General features: G+C 28.7%; 2 protein-coding genes across 2 annotated transcripts in view; one reads left to right on the top strand and one right to left on the bottom strand.

The window, feature by feature from the left end:
• LOC117173503 overlaps positions 1 to 8676 on the bottom strand; it is a 131075-nt gene extending 122399 nt beyond the window's left edge. Inside the window, exon 1 of the mRNA XM_033362119.1 lies at positions 8621 to 8676. Within this exon, the coding sequence (XP_033218010.1) occupies positions 8621 to 8666 (46 nt within the window). The 5' untranslated portion in view covers positions 8667 to 8676. The remainder of the gene's footprint in view (positions 1 to 8620) is intronic.
• The window catches only part of LOC117173502 (probable tubulin polyglutamylase TTLL1), a 491055-nt gene that overhangs the window by 231595 nt on the left and 241849 nt on the right, over positions 1 to 17611 (top strand). The window lies entirely within an intron of this gene.

Here is a 17611-nt window from a genome sequence, read left to right as displayed (position 1 = left end):
TTTTAAAAATTCAACTATTTTGTTGATAAATCGTTTTTTTCTAGTTAATTTTTTTATTGTAAATTTAACTATTTAACTTTTGTTTATAAATGTATATTTTTTTATTAAAGTTTTAATTATTTGGTTGAAAATGCATATTTTGTTAAAAATTTGACTTTTTGGTAGAAAATTAATCCTCTGGGTTGAAAAGTAAACTATTTTCTGTAAAATTAATTGTTTTGGTCAAAGTTTCATAATCTTAGGTGAAAATTCATCTCTTTTGCTTAAAATAAAACTACTTTGCTAAAAATTAGTTTTTTTTGTTTAACGTTTATTTTTTCATTGATAATTTAACTATTTGGTTGAAAATGCAACTGTTTTTGATTTAAAGTTAAATATTTGGCTAAAATTTGAGCTACTTTCTTTAAAATTCATATATTTTTGTTTGTTAAAGATTCTGAATTTTAGTTGAAAATACGTCTTTTTGGTTGAAAACGATACTTCTTTGTGGAAATATTTTTTTGGTTAAAACTAATTTTTTAAAGTGGAAATTTAACTATTTGACAGAAAATTAAACTGTTAAGTTGAAAATTAATTTTTTTAGTTAAGGATTCTAGTATTTTGTTAAAAATTCGTATACTTCATATACATTGAACTGTTTCTTTATCATTTATTTTTTATTAAAGGTTCATAATCTTTGTTGAAAATTTATATTCTGGGTTAAAACTCAATTTTTTAACTGAATATTTAACTGTTTGTTTTAAAATTAATTTTTGTAATTTGAGGATTCAAGAATATCGTTGAAAATTCGTATTTTTTGAATGAATTTAACTGTTTCTAATTTAAAACAAAATCTTTTTTTGTTTGTAATATCAAATATTAGATTTTTCGTTAAAAAATCATCTTCTTTGATTGTAAATTCAACTTTTTGGTTGAAAGTGGCACTAATTCCTTCAAAATTCATCTTTTTGGTTAAAGATTCATAATCTCAGTTTAACCTTCTTTTTTTTTGTTTTTGTTTTTTAATTTATATTCTGGGTTAAAACTCAATTTTTTAACTGAAAATTTAACTATATGTTTCAAAATTGAACTAAAATTAGTTAAAAATGTCTTTCTTTTAGTGAAACATTTTTCATTAATTAATTTTTGTAACTAAATATTCAATTGTTTGTTTTTAAATTAATTTTTCCTTGATGAGAATTTAAATATTTCATTAACAATTCATATCTTTTTAATGAATTTAACTGTTTCTAATTTTAAAAAAATCTTTTTTTGTTTGTAATATTAAATATTACGTTTTTTGTTGAAAGATCATCTTCTTAGATTGTAAATTCAACTTTTTGGTTGAAAGTTGAACTACTTTCTTCAAAATGCATTGTTTCGTTTGAAGATTCTTAATCTTAGTTGAAAATTCATCGTTTGTTAAAAATTGAACTATTTTGTTTAAAAATCTTATTTTGGTTAAAAATTAATTTTTTATTAAATTATAATTTAAAATCTTCTTTGGCTGAAATATCAACTATTGCGTTTTTTTGTAAAAAATTGATATTGTTTGATTGAAAATTCCACTCTTTGGTAACTGAATATTCAACTGTTTGTTTTTCAACTTACTTTTTCTTAGTTGAGAATTTAAGTATTTCGTTGAAAATTCGTATTTTTTAATGAATTTAACTGTTTCTAATTTGAAACCTAAAAGATCTAACTAGCTGTTCGAAATAGACGAGTGTTCATCAATATAGTTGATTTTGATACCCAAAAAAGATGACTTTTTAGGAAAATGTAGATAAAATCAACGAAAGTAAAAAATTAATCTGGAAAATTCCGGGGTTTCCTCTAAACTCTAAGGTACTTCTTGGTGTTCAAAAATCTGAGCTATAGTTCCCGGTTTTCCCAGTCAGTGACCACCCGACTTGAAGTTGTACATTCCTTTAATTTTTTGTCACTTAAAATATGTGGTTGACTTTCTTTTTTTAGGTCAAATATTTAGGGGTTAATGTTGATAATCCAACGATTTTTCGATCGCACCTGGTGTGATAATTCTGAAAAAAAGCACCTGAAAACAATGATGAGGAGAGTGGAGCTGAAAGGTAAACATAGAAACATAACCTACAATTTCTTGAGGTATTTGCAGATTTGCTTAATCTGGCAATAAATTGAAACAGCTATGGATAATAATTATAGCACAAATATACAAAATGTACAAAATGTACCAACGGATTTTAAGGTGAAACACTGGACAGTTAAAAACACACGAAATTGACTCATTTATCTGTCAGATTGTATCTGTCACAAAATTACTTGCTTCGGGTTCGAACAGTAAAATACCAACAATCTCAATTCTAAATCTGCCTGAGGGTCATTGTCGGTGGTGTAGTTTCTTTGCACACCGACCGAGTCCTGGAATCACTCGTGGATTTAAAACCGATATATATATATATGTCAAATGACCATCACGGGTATACGGGCGAGTGGGGGGCGCCATGTTTCTATCAACTGATATTTCTAATGCATTGTGACTTTCTATTTCTCTCTGACCTAATTATCAAATAATTATGACTTTCCTATTTTATTGATTGTGGACCTGAGACCCCAATCACTAAATCTCATGACCCTTAGAAGATTTTTTTTTATTCATTCAATTCGCCTCCGAGCTATTACGAACGACCGGCTTCTTGCCGAATTTGACAGCTGCCGCTTGCAGCTATCTTCGCTTGGACATTCTTAATCTACTTAACACATTTACTTATTGAGGCATTATGTTCAGCACATGCTGAGACATTCAGAGTTTTATTTGGTACCAAGCGGCGTGCTCAACCACTTATGCCAGACAAAAGATTTGCAAAGTACTTAGCTTATATTCTTCCCTTATATTTCGTGATGTATTCAACTTCTCTTACAAATTTCCAATACCGCAAAGTACTTTTTATACATTTTTCTATTGTGTCTGGTTAATTTGCTCAATTTTTGGAATTTTATACATTGATTTATTATTATGAATAATGAAAAATTATGATTTTAACTATGATAGCCAGGTGCAGCTTTCTCTTACGATATCAGTGATATAAAAAATTAATTTAAAAAAATTTGCCTTACTATGTTTTTCTGTTTTAGGGCAGAACAGCTTTCCATAGTCCCTCGGCATTCGTTTGAGAAACATCTTTTTCTATTTTCGTTGCTTTCTTTCAAGTTTTGTTTTGCAATGTGCCATCTTTGTAAATATTTTATAACTTTTTTCATTCTTAGGAAATATTTTTGCTACAGTATGCAGGCATAAATTGTTTCCTGGCACTACATCTCGGTACGATTGTCAATTTTTGTCATCTCATGAAATAATGCGCTATTATTGACGTGTTAATTATCTACACGTTCAACAGGAAAGGCTAGTTTTGGTTTTCTCTTGAGATTTAAAAGGATTCTGGTCTCAGAGCCGGAAGTACTTAAATTTAATTCAATTTCTGGCTGCTTGCTACACCCGCTAATGCCAGTTTTGGTATCAATTTTCCGCTTTAGCATAGAAGTCACTTTTGCCAATTTAAGCCAAATTTATTATATGAACGTTGCTTTTACTGTACTTGAGACCGGCATGATACTTTAGGTACATTAAACTCTCGCTTTCAATCAAGTATTGGGGGTTGCTTCAAATGGCCTTGGACTGATTTCGGGGGCATTTAAACGTAAACAGTGAGGGCCACCTGACTCGTGCCCTGTTTTTCTGAGAAACGGTGGGAGCTAGCAGTTCTAGGAAAGCTGAGAACGGGGTGACTGAAAGCAAGTGTTTGGTGTACCATGAAGTCCATTAGAGGCATCATTGCGGCTAGATACTTGATGCCAGTGACATAATGGTCAGAGGTCTGTAGGTAGCTGTTAAAATAAAACTTGGGATCAAATATTTTTAAATCTTTATTTGTAAATATTATGATAAACTTCTTATAATTTTCGGTCATATGGAAGAAATCTAACTTTTTCTTTCCAAAGACGAGTTTTTTTACCGCATTCTAATATATATCTACTTTTATATATTTTTATTTAATATGAATGCTCGATCTGGGATATGGATAGTAATTTATTTTAGTTAATGAATAATTAGTGGTTCAGCTAATATGTATGTATCGATCAGTTCTCTTTCATGTAAACGAGCCTACAAAACTTTAAAAAACTCTACTTGTTGTAAAGTAGAGGATATTGCCATAAGATTTTTTCCCCTACTTTAGCTCTTTTATGGGCACAAATTTCCGAATCTTCCATTTGGGGCGTCAAAATAGAGGCTTAGTTTCTGTTTCTAATTTATTGCTCCACACTCTTCCTGTACAGAATAAAATTATTTGACGAAAAATTAACAAAATGGAGCAAGAAGAAGACATACTGACATTTGCGTAATGTTTCAAGTTATTTTGCACACGGAAAAATTATCCACTAAATTTTATAGAACTAATCCGATAGTAGAGGATATGCTGTGTAGTTTAATAAAAATTAAAATCGTCTTTTTTTACATTGCGCCGATTTTTCTCCCCAAAAAATTAATCCTCTGCGTTGTTATATTATTACTATTATACTCTAATATTTTTTCACATGTTCAAGGACACAATTATTAACTTTTACACAATCACTACACTATTTATAATCACAATCTATGAAAGTTTTTATTTGCCGCGGGGGTTCGAACCCTATAAGTTTCGCATTCCTAACGCCTAAAGCCTCTCGGCTAGTCTAGCTTGAAGTATGCAAAAAAATCTGAAATATAACCTAAAACTGTGCAAGGCCATCTGCAAATTTTTGTGACCCATTCTGTTAAAAATAATGATACGCGTATAATAATATAAGTACTAAGATTTTAGAAATATTACAAATTATTATTGTATATTTCATGTGCTTAATCAAGATTTCAACTTAATCAAAAAATATTTCAAGTTATTTTGAAAGATTTTGAAAAATCAATTTATATTTTGAGAAATTTAATAGATTTTGAAGGATTTCCACAAATTTCCGAAGATTTCAAAAGATTTAACAGACTTTAAAGAATTCAAGAACACTATTCATATTTTAGAATTACCTCAAAACCTTAAAGCTCATTTAAATTCTACCGAAACTCCTTCAAAATTCTTAAAAATTACTTAAAATCCCTTAAACTCAGTTAAAATATCTTCAACTCTTTTAAATAATTCGAAAATTTGGAATTAGATTATAAACTTAAAAAAAATTTTAATCAAATAACTCCCGTTAAATCCCCTAAAACTCTTGAAAATATCTTTAAATACATAAACATATTTTTAAATTACGTGAAGATCCTGAAAATCTTTTGAATTTTTGAAAAATTATTAAAAATTTAAAACTATATTTAATCGATTGAAATGCCAGAAAATCCCTTAAAATGATTAATATCTGTTGAACTCATAAAAAGTATTTTAAAGTCTTTAAAATCTCTTGAAAATTGTGGTACTTTTTGGAATTCTACTAAAATCGTTTAAAATTGTTTAAAATTACTTGAAATCTTGTGAAATTCATTTATAAACTTTAATCTTTTTTAATTCAAAACAATTGTTAAATCCCGTTATATTATTCTGAAATTCATTAATATCCTTTTAAACACTTAAACATATTTGGTAATAACACAATAATACATACATTTTTTGGAATTTCTTGACATTTTTTAGAATCATTTTTAATAACTTGGAATCTTTAAAAGCGTGTAGAGCGCAAAGGGAAATTGAGGAATATGTCAGAAAATTGGTAAATATTTCGGAATATGTTGAAATATAAAAAAATCTGAGATTATAAAGAATATCCAGAATACCAAGAATATTGAAAGAATACGTGTATGGGAATATTTAGTGAATATATTAGGAATATTGGGGTGATCGACCCCTCGGCATTAAGAAATAAATTGGTTTCAAAATATGACATTTGGAGAAACAATTTATTATTTTAAGTAAATGTTACATGCAAATCTTTGGTATATATTTATAACCATCGGTGATCTTATGAAGGTTGGTTACAAGTCAACTGTAATCAAGGTCGGGTTTTTGGAGAATAACGTACGAAAAACAATCATCGCTGACCGAATCCATTTGTGAAAGTTTGTTCAGTATAATTAAATGCATTCTTTGATTTTATAAAAATTCGCCTAATTAGCTTGAAGGTCAAATTATAATTTTGTTCTGTAATAACAATTTTAAATTCTAGAATTTCAGAAGTTTCAACTGTGAATGATTCAATTTAGTTTCCAATATAAAATTGTCAAATCTTGGTCGCTTTGAATTTATAATTGCTCAAATTCAAAAGTTTTTAATTTTTAATTATTTAGTTTTGAACGCTTTTAAATATAAATATAATTTCCAATGATCTAATCTGAAAATATTCAATTTTTAAGGTTTTGAAATTGCCCTATTTTCTAAAATTTTAAAATGAAATCATTCAATTTCGTTATTCTTCAATTCAAAAGAAAATTGTGTGAAAGGAAAATCTATTTCTTCAGAATCCGTGGTAACTAATTTGGAGTTATTTTTTGTGGTACAGAAAAAAGTCCATACAAAAGATTTGTATATATCTCACCTTTTCCTTTTGAAATTTCTTCTCGTGTGTTTCATACCTTTGCGGGGGAGGGTGGATCTGGGTTCTTTATAACTATCTTCAAAATCTTAGCGCTGGTTTGAATTTTTCCTTTTGCTTGCAGCCACCAGATTAGGGCAAACTTCTTTTCTCTTGAACCCATTTTAATGTTATCACTTTAATATTTATTTTTTAAAACCAATTTAACGGTTGCTTTCACGAACTGTGATGATGGAATTTTAGATAAAACAACAAAGTATTTGTCACGAGGGCGAAGGCGTCGACGCATCGACGTCACATATTTTGTGTGTTAAAACTTAAGAGCGTTAAGAGAAAATTTTAAAATTCTACGGAGAATATGGAACTTTAAAGTAGACATAAGTAAAGCTCAAGAATATAGAGGCAAGACTCTTTCGAAAAGAAGTTTAAGGTTCTCATCGTCGGGAAAATACGGACGTTAATTAAAATAACACGCTATTTTTACAAGATTGCAAATCAACTGGGCCATCCAATGCTTGACGGTTGGAAATTGTAGAGAATAAGCTTGAACCAATTGTTTTAAGTTTTCACTATTAGACATAAGTTTTGCGTTTTGATGGGGAATGCAGACGCAAACGCTGTGGGTACCACTTGTTCCAAACAGAACGCAATCTCTCGGACGTAATTTTGGAAACTATGAAAATCCAATTGTTTAAGAATGCTCATACAGCTTCTTTAAATTACATAAAACTAAACGTTTTCAAACTTTTTTTTTTTTTTTGGTTCACTTTTACGGACACGCAATCGTTTCTCCCTGGCGTTATACGATTATTATAATCATGGTTATATAAATTTTTTACGCAAAACAACTTTTGTGCTGACAAAGTTTTTCCATTTTTATTAAGAGGATTTTCATCAAAAATTTTGTAGAGTAGCTTTGTACATACTTTTCTGAAGGCGTTCTGCTTTTGTTTCTTAATGTTTAGCTCAAGAAAATTGATCTCTTTAAAAAGTGCAGTGTTACTTTCAGAAAAAATATTACTCTCTTACATCCATATCAATTTAATCTGAAAATTCTTCTTCGTGAAATTTGTTGACGTGATAATCATGATCTCTAGACGTATCAGAAGATGGATTTTGTCATTGCGAAAATTTCTTGCGGCAACTATCACCAATAAAATGTTTGTTTTTTTTGCGTAATAAATTGGCCATTTTCGTGAATACTTTCGGAAACAGGCCAGACATTTATTCTAATATCACTGTGGCTAGATCTGCCAAAAGCATTATAACATCTTTTACCAACGGGAATTTTGGCAACGCTGTATCCAGATATGAATGAACTAAAAAAAAGCAAGTATTTAAACTTCTTCCAATAATAATAAAAAAAAATTGTGAGCAAGTAGTGTCGCTAATGTGATGTTTACACTAAGGCTAGTGCATGTGAAATGTAAGAGTAGAGTTCTTTTATTTTTCCAGTGTATGTTTAGACAAGTACGCTTGACGCGAATGTAGAAATAAAAGCGATTCGCAATGAACGTGGCGCAGTGTGGCATAATGATGGTCACTTCTTTGTGTAGAACCTTACGTTTGATTTATTTTGTCATTAATCACTGGCATCCCAAGATAATACTTGAAAGTCTGGTGGAACACATGTATGGCTTCTTGTGAGAAATTATAAAATAAAAGGATGATGTATATTTGAGATACTTCAGACCAAACAAAGTAGTTTCTTTCTTCTGAAGTATGTCAAATGAATATAAACTTTTTATTTTATAATTTATTATATTACTCAGACAAGTAACATCGCTTAACTAACACCTTAAAATAAGAGAAATTCTTATGAGAAAAAAAATTTTTTAAATCGGAGGAAACGTATTTTTAGAAACGCCAGTTTAGTTTTTTGAATTTAAAAAAAGTGAAATTTTTTGTTCTAAACATAAATTTGTTGTCTAAATCATATGTCAGTGCGAAGAACTTCAGAGCTTAAAAAGTCAAATCGGGTTTTCAGAACTGAAGATATGAAATATTCAAAAAAAAGTTACAAACATTTTTAAACTCCCATATCTCCGCCATTTAAAAAATTTGTTAAAAATCACTTAAGAGAATTCTTCTGCACCATTATATAACTGTATACGCCGAGTAACAGCAAAATCCCATCCCATGAAGAAAATTCTTGAAATCACTTGACATGCACTCCACCAATTAGAAAGGAAGCTCAGGGTGAAACTACCTGTCTCAGGAAATCCAACTAACTGATCAAAAACCAAGTCTACGCTAAACGTCGCCGAGACTGGATTTACCGTATCGAAGTGCGTTAAGCTTAAAGCTTGTATTTCAGAGCGTTGTTAATACGGTATTCCGTGCTAACCGAACCCTTTACGCGCAGCAGCTGAGCGCTGGTAGATAACTAGATTTTTCCAGCTATCTCTAGGCCTCTTTTGCACAGTTGCTCAGCGCTCCTTTCTCGCGCGGTAATTCGCGAGAATTACTGAAAAATTTCGTTTATTCAACCTTTCGAAGTTTCGGCATCACTGCGTGCCTTTTTCAAGAAATCTAAAATAAATTTATATAAATCACAACAGTTTTTTTACATTATAATTAACTTATTTGAAGTAAAAGAAATAAAATTACCTGTATTTTGTTTGAAGTGAAAACGAAAAAAAAACCATAAAAACTTCAAAATTGGAGTAAAACTGTCAATGTTATCAAGTCAAATATTAAAAATAAAAATAAAAAACAGTTAAAACTCCAATTTTGGTAACAAGTGAAAAAACTAATGTTTTTTAAAATATAAAAGAAGATAAAACCCTCAAAATTGAAGAGTTTTTTAATTGTAAGATTATACGAACATATGACAAAGTAGAAATGGGAAATACATTAAGGCGGTAAATTCATTAGCACAAACTAAAGGCGTAATTTAAAGGAACCGCAAATGAGGAAAGCGCGCCAAAGCACTGGATTTTAAATTTAAACTTATTTTATGATACTTTGATATATTTTATTAACATTCATAATTTCTGTCTGCAAATTAATAGAAATATTACGATATTTATTTATAAATATGGATTCCAATATTCGTCTTTTGGAAGTGTTTTTTTCTTAGGGTAGAATTTTAATATTGTTAAAATCGAAATTAAAATAATGGTCTATATTCCAACAATGTTGTGATAGACCTGTATTCGAATTTCCTACTCTGCAATCTCTGTTGCGATAAAGATTCTTGTTTTTAGTCTTCTCCCTGTTTCACCAATATAAACTTTTTCACAGCAATTACATTTTATGAGATATACAATAATAGATAAATTATCAGTAGTATGAATATCTTTTGGATTAGGTAAACATTTTAAAGAGTGTTATTGTTTTTAAAATAAACATTTATGTTAAATTTATACAGTGAATTTCTCAACCTTTCAGAGAGTCCTTGAACATACGGTAGCGTTACTTTTAAATCTGATTTATTATACGTGTCAATCCAGTTGTTTTTCCAACTCGAACCATTATAGTTTTCGTGAATTCTTTCTTTAATAATACTGTTTATCAAAGTAAGCGGATAATTATTTTGAATTATTGTGATTTTTATTTGGTCCAAATTTTCTTTTCTGTATTTTATATTACTTAACTTAACGCATCTATTAATTAAACTTTTTATTAGGGCAAACTTTTGACAATACAAATGATGGGAATGATGAAAACATAGTTAACGAGATTAAAAAATGGGTAATTTCTCAAATTATCTAAAAGATCGAATACAAAGATTCATAAATGATGGATCGACACTAAAATTTTTTGAATCACAAGGATTAAGTTTAAATAATCTTAAATATAAAAAAGAGACAGGAATGTATCAATAAGTTTAATTGATTAAAAGACAGGTTTCTAGATTTAAAAAATCAACACAGAGAATTTTAATTAAAAAAATGTTTCAAAAATATTTCAAATGTTGAAATCTCTGATGAGGTAGCTGAAACCTTAGCACTGGGTGAAAAATTTGGTGTTCTTTTTAATGTTGATAAATTACCTATTAATAATATGGTTTCCAATATAGAAAATTCTTTAAAGATTTAGAACATGAAGATCTAAAACTTAAACAAGAAAAACAGTTATTCAATCAATCTCAAATCATAATCAAATAAATAACTTTAAGAATTTTGAAAAATCTATTAAACTTGTTGAAAATTTTAAAAAAGAAAACAAAAATGTATTTTTTATAAATGCGGATAAGGGTAACATAACGGTAGCAGCTAATAGAGACAAATATAATGAAACTGTAAAAAATACGCTTAACAATGATTTTTGGTATAAAAATATCAAAACTAGTCTCGTTCCAACAACAGAAGGAAAATGTAACGATATAGTTACTAGATGGAAAAAAAAGATTAATTAATGAACAAACTTTATATAAATTAAAAACGCACAATAGTACTGTAGCTAAAGCTTATGCTCTACCAAAAGTACATAAGCATAATTTTTAAAATGGAGGTTAATTGTATCCACAATTGGTTCTCCTACATAGAACTTTTCCAAATATATTTCTTATGTTATGGCTACAGTTTTTTGGGTTGCACGTGGAATTATACTTATTGACTACTTGGAAAAGGGTAAAACAATCACTGGTGAATATTATGCATCATTATTAGAGCAGCTGAAAGAAGAAATTAAAAAAAAAACGACCACATTTGGCGAGAAAAAAAATTCTCTTTGATCACGACAACGCCCGAGTTCACACAGTGACTTTTTCTTATTTCCAAACATGAAAAAATGGCTCGGTGGACAGAGATTTCTAGACAACGAAGACGTCATTGCCTCTGTAAGTGCTTATTTTGAGGAACTTCCGAAAACGCACTTTTCTGAAGGATTAAAAAAACTTGAAAAGCGATTGACCAAGTGTATAGAGCTCCAAGGAGATTATGTTGAAAAATAAAAAAAAATTTACCCAAAAAAAATTGTTTTTATACTTCATTCTAAGGACTTATTGAACTACCCTCGTACCATTAGATCCTGCATTGGACCGCGTTGAAGAGAAATTAATACAAAATCACAATTTAACAAAAATAACAAATAATGAATTTCTAGTCGTTACTAGAATTGTTTTTAATAAAATAGTTTTTTTTTGTAATGGCAAATATTATAAACAATTAAATGGTTGTCCTGTGGGCTCACCGCTGTCTCCTATAATTTCGAATCTGGTTTTAGAAGATGTAGGAAAAAGACCTTTAAACAAATTGAATTTCACATCAATTTCATATGAAAGATACGTGGATAATATTTTAGCTATTGTTCATACAGAAAAAATTCATGATTTCATTAAGACTTCTAATAGCATTAAAAAATCCATACAGTTTACATGTGAACTAGAACAAAATAATTAAATTATCTTAATTTAAAAATTATAAAAACACCAAAAGGTCAGTTGATTACTAATTGGTTTAAAAAAGATTCATGGACTGGCAGATATCTTAATTTTGAATCCCATAATTTGTATTAACAAAAGGTTGCCCTAATAAAAAGTTTGATTGATAGATGCGTAAAGTTAATTCGTATAAAATTTAGAAAAGAAAAATTGGACCAAATAAAAATCACATTAATTCAAAATAATTATACGCTTATTTTGATAAATAGTATTATTAAAGAAAGAATTCATGAAATCTATAATGGTTCGAGTAGGAAAAATAACTGGATTGACACGTATAATAAATCAGATTTAAAAGTTACGCTACCATATGTTCAAGGACTCTCTGAAAGGTTAAGGAATTCACTAAAGAAATTTAACATAAATGTTTATTTTAAAAATAATAACTCTCAAAAAATTTTTACCTAATCCAAAAGATATTAATACTACTGATAATTTATCTGGTATTGTATATCTCATAAAATGTAATTGCTGTGAAAAAGTTAATATTGTGAAACAGGGAGAAGAATAAAAACAAGGGTCTTCGAAAACAAAAGAGATTGCAGAGTAGGAAATTTGAATACAGGTCTATCACAACATTGTTGGACTTTAGACCATTATTTTAATTTCGATTTCAACAATATTAAAATGCTAGCCAAAGAAAAAAAACACTTACAAAAGACGAATATTGGAATCCATATTTATAAATAAATATCGTGATATTCCTATTAATTTAGAGACAGAAATTATGAATGTTAATAAAATATATCAAAGTATCATAAAATAAGTTTAAATTCAAAATCCAGTGCTTTGGCACGCTTTCCTCATTTTCGGTTCCTTGAAATTACGCCTTTAGTTTATACTAATGAATTTACCGCCTCAATGTAAGTCCTATTTCCACTTTGTCATATGTTCGTCGTCTGTCCATAACTACTATTATAAAGTTGTTTTTCTTTTTCATAAGCATCTAATCTTATAATTAAAAACCCTCGTCAATTTTAAGGTTTTTGTCTTCTTTTATATTTTAAAAAACATTTTTTTTAATTGCACCAAAATTGGAGTTTTAACTGGTTTTTATTTTTATTTTTAATATTTGACTTGATAACATTGACATGTTTTACTCCAATTTTGAAGTTTTTATGGTTTTTTTTTCGATTTCACTTCAAACAAAATACAGGTAATTTTATTTGTTTTACTTCAAATAAGTTAATAATAATGTAAAAAAACTGTTGGGATTTATATAAATTTATTTTAGATTTCTTGAAGAAGGCACGCAGTGATGCCGAAACGTCGAAAAATTGAGTGAACGAAATTTTGCAGTAATTCTCGTTTGTCATATATTTTTTCAGCAATTGAAGACCGTAAGACCTACAAGAAATTACACATTTATATATATAATGAAGTTATTTGCATCATTTCTAAGTGATGTCGAGTAGTCTGTCAGTTAACGAATAATTATTTATTGCGAATAAGTTTGACACTTTTATAGCAACTTCAAACACTCAGCGCATTTTTTTTTGTTATTTTAATTTTTCGAGAAAAGTAATAATGTGTTAAACTTTCTTAAACGAATCACTAACGATCAAATGACAAGTAGATAAAACAAGAAAGCATGTTAATTTATCCATGCACGAACATTTTGAAATTAAGTCTTAATTTTAAGTTAAATAAATTTAAAAATTAAGACTCAAAACATCCACCACTGTAATTTTGTAATTGTGAATTCTCTTTCGTTAAAAGAGAGTTTGAGTGCACCTACGGCACGCGACTGATGGTAATCGCACTCCGCACTTAGTCTTTGCATTTCTTCCGCATTCGGGCACAAACCTTTTCAAATCAAAGGTGAAGGGTCCGACAACTTTAATTTTGTGATTTTAAACTCTCTTTTGTTAAAGCTCTTTTGGCTTTAATGAACATATTCTCATCACGTATCTCGTGCTTCGCACTCGATTTTGTCCAACATGTCAACTTTTCTACATTATACACAACACTTTTATATCAATTATAATACATTTTTTATGTAACTTTGCCTGGGATTACTTTTTAAAAAATTTTAAATAAAAATAAAATTGTATTTATCATGATTATTTTTGTATTTGTTTCTTATTTTGCTTTAAATTGTATTCTAAGCTGCTTTGAAACATGAATCATTTCAATAAATATACATCATTACAATTCATAATATGCATAAAATTGAATCATACTAATTCTTATTTCTTTGTTTTTATAATTTTTTATTTTTAATGTTGTTTTTACGATTAAATAAAAAATACTGTGCATCTGCATAGGGTCTAATACTGGAACCTATATAGGATCCTATATAGGAGCCTATGCCCTCTTTCGTCTTTTCTGTGCTTTTTCCAAAAAGTTCATTTTTGCATTTTTTATCTTATGTTTTACGATTAAAAGAAGATCTACTCGTCCAATCGAAAAATAATTAATAATAAATTTATAGATCTTTTTAGGCGAACAATTGTTGTCTGGTAATTTAAGTTCATACCTTGTATCTTTTTTTCAAACAAATTTAATATTTTTATTTAGAATGTTATTTTTTACGACTAAAGCAAAAACTAACTGTCCTCTCTAAAATTATAGCTCTTTTTTGGATGTACAATTTTTGTCTCATTTTTTTCGTAGCTTATATCGAAAAGTGATTCATTATCAATTTGTAGTTCTTTCCAGGGCGCGCAATTTGAGCTTTTTCACTTTTTTCGTATCTTGCATAATTTGACCAAAAAATGGAATCTTTGAATTTTTCATTATTTTTTGTACTATCAAATTTGGAATGTTCAACTTTTCGACTAAATTGAAAAAGTTGTTATCGTAGTCCTGTATGGCTTTCAAAAAACAAAGTTTTTCTTCTCTTGGCTTTTTTTCATATGATGCGTTGTTTGGTTCAAAATCTTCATTTCAGTTTGTTTTTTGGATTTTGAAAATGCTCTAACTATGATCATTTTCTTTTTATAGAAAAAAGTCATATGGATAAATTGTTAAAGTTTCTGAGTACTATGAACAACCGTACATAGAATTTTTAAATCTTGAAAAAATGTGGTTTCAAAATTTTTATGTGTGATCAAATTTGGAATTTTCAACTTTTTGACCAAATTGAAAAAGTTGTTACCATAATCTTGTAGGGCTTTCAAAAAACAATATTTTTCTTCTCGAGACTTTTTTTTTTATCATGCGTTGTTTGGCTTAAATTGTTCATTTTAGTTTTTTTTTTGGATTTTGAAAATCCTATAACTCTAGTAATTTTTGATTTTTCGAAAAAAGTCATAAGGGTAAATTGTTAAATTTTTTGTATATTATGAATAACCATACAGAGAATTTTTGAATTTTTAAAAAAGTGGTCTCAAAAATATTCAAAAATGCCCACTTTTTGAATTTTTATCCGAAATGGCTGGCTAACGAACTTGACCTTTAGTTTAGGACACTAAACGAGTGTACCAAAGGGCAATCTAATAGATTACTTTTTTCAAAAGTTATCGTGTTCACAGACAGACAGACATACATACAGACATACAAACAGACAGACACATTCGTAAAAACCTGTTTTTCGGATTCAGGGGGTCTCAAAACGTGGACATTTGACAAAAACTGAGGGGGGGGGGTCAAATTTTACACAAATCTAATACCTTCTCTGATGATAATGTAAAAAATGTTTAAATTATAATAAAACTTAAAGGTAAAAAAGTGTTGAAAATATCAGTATCATTAGGAAAATAGAACAAATTAATGTAATTGAATCAATTGAGAAAAGTAATTATCATCCAAGTAAATATTCCTTTTTAACGTAACAAAAAATTAAATAAAAATATGAAAATCATTTTGATTCTTAAATGGTGTGTTCTTTATTTTTATCAAAATGAAATAACTACTACGGTTATGAATAGAAATGCTTAATGTACTTCTCCTCATCATCGCTTAAAATCATTTACAACATTAAAAAAGATAGGAAAAATGACAAATCTTACTTATAGGTTCCAATTTTTTTGAAAGTAAAGAAGTATACATATACGTAAGAAAACGTAAGATTTGATTGAGAAACGTATATCAACGAAAAAATACTCGTCTGATTTAGATTATAATCTCGGTTAAAAAATAAGAAACTAATTCATCGAAAGAATGACAGCGAAAATCATGATTACGAATAAATTCTAGACAAATTGATTTATACATCGTTTAACGAAAAAATTGAGTTGATCATAAACATCAGTGCCATTTAGAATAAATGAGATTTTACTACGTAAAATAATATCTAATCTTATAACTAAGGAACACAGAGTAATGAAGAATGATAATCTCATTTCGTGAAAAAAGATGAATGTTGATGGGTCCTCTGGTGACATATAGGTTTTAATAAACATTACTGAAACCTCCACGAAATGTACAATATTTCCTATGATTTTCGGGTTCAACGTAGTCTACTTCATTTACACTATAGCGCGTGTCGAAAATTCAAATATTTCGCAATCGTTACTGATTCGGGCTTAAAAGTTTCTGGTAGGTGCCAAAATAAGTCCCAAAACAGATAGATCCTAAAAAAATGTCGTCATTTTGCGCAAGGTCATTGTATGAGAAAATAGGGAATAATAGTAGATTTCTCATCGCCAAAGGCTAAAAAATGGTTGTTTTTTATCTGGATAAACGGTGAAAATGCATATTGTATTCATATACATATGTATATATGGCCAAAGTCCGATATTGGATAATACTAGGTTTAGCCGGCTAAAGCTAGTTTTATCCAAAACGGCTGAATAAAGCTGGCAAAAATAGCGAATTTATGGCTTTAGCCGGCTAATACTAGCATTAGCCAAACACATATGGATAAAGTTAAAGTTTTTTCTATACCGATTGCAAAATGTAAACAATGACTCATATTTTTGGCGGTATAATTGTATATGTAAAAGTTTTTTTTTATTATAACTTCAGTTTTACCCAGAGACGTTTGTCTAGTGCTAAGTTTATCCGGATAAAGCCCGAAATTACTATTATTTTATGTTTGAAATTAACTTGATCCAAAATTGTTGGTTATTAATAGCTTTAGCCGGCTGAACCTACTATTATCCAGATTTCGGACTTTAGCTGCATCACAAACACACACATATATACTTGCTTAGTATAGACCCACTCAAATATGTCCTGCGTTTGCGCGTTCATGTCAAACTGACAGATAATCGTAAAAGTCACGAAACATTAAATATTCTTAAATACCAAAAATCCAAAAATTGTTTTTTCTTACTTGAATAGGCGGCAGAAAAGGCATATTGTATCCAAATATAAACATGCTTAGTGTAAGCCAAATAGATAGCACGTTCTATTTAAATTGACAGATAATCATAAAATCCACGACATTTTTCATATTTCTTATTAGTCCAACGACATTTTAACAGTAAATATCGGAATATAGGAACCAATAATAACAATTGTACATATAAAATCTATTATCATACTTCTCTGATTTGGAAAAGTTGAGATATATTTGATAAGTACTCCCGAATGATCATATATGCATATGCTTTCAATATGAACAGCTTTGTCTTTTTACTATCAATATGGCACTTCATCTGTTTGATATTTGTCTTGTGTTCTTCACATGCCATGTGATAATAATCTTCAAATTGGTATTTCGGAATTATACGCCTTTTATTTAGTGAAAATGTCTCAGGAGAATTTGGAAAAGTTTGAGATTCTTGGAGAATATATATATTTTCATAC

Source organism: Belonocnema kinseyi, chromosome 5, assembly GCF_010883055.1.
Source record: "Belonocnema kinseyi isolate 2016_QV_RU_SX_M_011 chromosome 5, B_treatae_v1, whole genome shotgun sequence".
NCBI classification, from domain to species: Eukaryota; Metazoa; Arthropoda; class Insecta; order Hymenoptera; family Cynipidae; genus Belonocnema; species Belonocnema kinseyi.
Note: the sequence above shows the minus strand (reverse complement) of the source record. Positions and strands in the feature narration are given on the sequence as shown.